This window comes from Wasmannia auropunctata, unplaced genomic scaffold (assembly GCF_000956235.1).
Source record: "Wasmannia auropunctata unplaced genomic scaffold, wasmannia.A_1.0 LD317650.1, whole genome shotgun sequence".
NCBI lineage: Eukaryota > Metazoa > Arthropoda > Insecta > Hymenoptera > Formicidae > Wasmannia > Wasmannia auropunctata.
Genome location: NW_012045240.1, coordinates 1 through 1858, shown reverse-complemented (window position 1 = coordinate 1858; position 1858 = coordinate 1). Strand labels below are relative to the sequence as shown.

The 1858-nt window shown below is 30.8% G+C and overlaps 1 protein-coding gene across 1 annotated transcript; it reads right to left on the bottom strand.

Annotated features, from left to right (window-relative positions):
• Window positions 1-1349: 1349 nt before the first annotated feature.
• On the bottom strand, window positions 1350-1784 carry LOC105460691 (probable cytochrome P450 4ac1; the record flags this gene model as incomplete). The annotated part of the gene is made up of 2 exons (XM_011707190.1): window positions 1350-1530; window positions 1605-1784. Coding segments are annotated over 2 exons (341 nt in total), but the record flags the coding sequence as incomplete, so codon positions are not given.
• Window positions 1785-1858: the final 74 nt, after the last annotated feature.

Sequence of the window (1858 nt, the reverse complement as noted above, 5' to 3'; positions counted from 1 at the left end):
TGATAGTTGCGTGCATTGAGGTTGATGTGTAATTGTAAATAATAGTAAAAAGTAAAAAGTGCAGCTAAATAGCGCGCGCCGGGCGCGCGTCTGTAGTGCTAGTCAAGACAAGGTAAACGATTTATTGTTTATGAATATTATATGAATAGTATTATTTGCATATTTGCATTATTAAATCAATGCCTGAGATTCGCTCCTTCATCTATATCTCATTGAAGAGACTATATAATCTAAACATAATTTAAGTTTAAATTTTAATTTCTAGCATCTGCCAGACATTTATTTAAATATACAAATAATACATTATTATTATTATAATATTAATTTATTAACTCTGTCCTAAAGGTTACAAAAAGTAATTGCAATCTACACTTAATACAATATTAATTCTGACAATATGTGATAAAAGTTATAAGAAATATCAATTTAAATGAAAAAATTTAATTTCTTTACAAATATTATTAATATTTTTATATGAAAATATACATCAAAAATACACCCTATATTGAGAAAGAGTGTCCATTATAATTATAACAAAAAGTAAATAATTAGTAGTATTCTCATTTGTTAAGAAATATCATGTTCAGGATCATCAAAGCTGAGTTTAAATGAAGATTTATGAAAAAATCTGTCCTCTAAAGAAATTAATTGTTACACAGTTAACTAAAAATAAATCATGTAATTGCAGCAGATAAATGTATACATAAGAATTATTTATTAAAGCAAGTCTTTCTTTCGTAAAAGAAATCATATTCAACCGATTGTAAGACGCTCCCAAAAGTGATACAATATCGTCGTAATAAATACGACAAATTATCCGGAGTACATCACTGTTAATGGCAGGTTTTGCTTTTTATGAAGGTTTATTACCTGTGTGAAGTTAGCCCCCCAATATTAAAAAATCTAAAATTTTCTTGTGACATACGTTTGCCCATCATTTGCCCACCAATACCCCGTTTGAATTTTTGTTTGCCCCCCTCTAGTTCAAAAGTTATATGCAAATCAATTTGAGAGAACGTGTGAAGTTGGCCCCCGCAAAATTGATTTGCGTATAACTTTCGAACTAGAGGGGGGCAAACAAAAATTTACAAAGGGCATTGGTGGGCAAACAATGGGCAAACGTATGCCACAAAAAAATTTTGGATTTTTTAATATTGGGGGGCTAGTTTGAACTTTGCCCCCCAAAAATTGATTTGTGCATAACTTTTGAACTAGAGGGGAGCAAACAAAAATTCAAACGGGGCATTGGTGGGCAAACGATAGGCAAACGTATGCCACAAGAAAATTTTAGATTTTTTAATATTGGGGGGCTACTTTCACACAGGTAGGTTTATTAAATCGAAATTTGATTAAAAGACACGTAATAATCTTATGAGATAGGAACAAATTTTACACGAATTGGATCAGAAGAATGAATTATTATACCCATGTTCAACTGAACATCTTTCAAATAATCAATAGGCTCCACGTAGAAATTCTGTATCAGATAGGCTACCATCACCTTTATTTCCAGCATGGCATATTTTTGACCTATGATATGATATATACATATTATAATATCGCAATCTGTTTAAATAACAATGTATTAAGAAACTATAGCATACCAATGCAGTTATGTGGTCCAGCACTGAATGGTATATACAAGTAAGGGTGACGATTTCGGGTATTCTCGGGTAAAAATCTATCTGGATCAAATGCTTCTGGATCTGGCCAAAAATTGGGATCTCTGTGAGCTCCGTAAATAAAAAGTTGCACCGTTGTTCCAGCAGGTACTACATATGACTCTACAAAGCATATAAATTTATAAATAAACTTAAAAGTTTTATTACAATTTAAAAATTAAACATCTATTTAATTC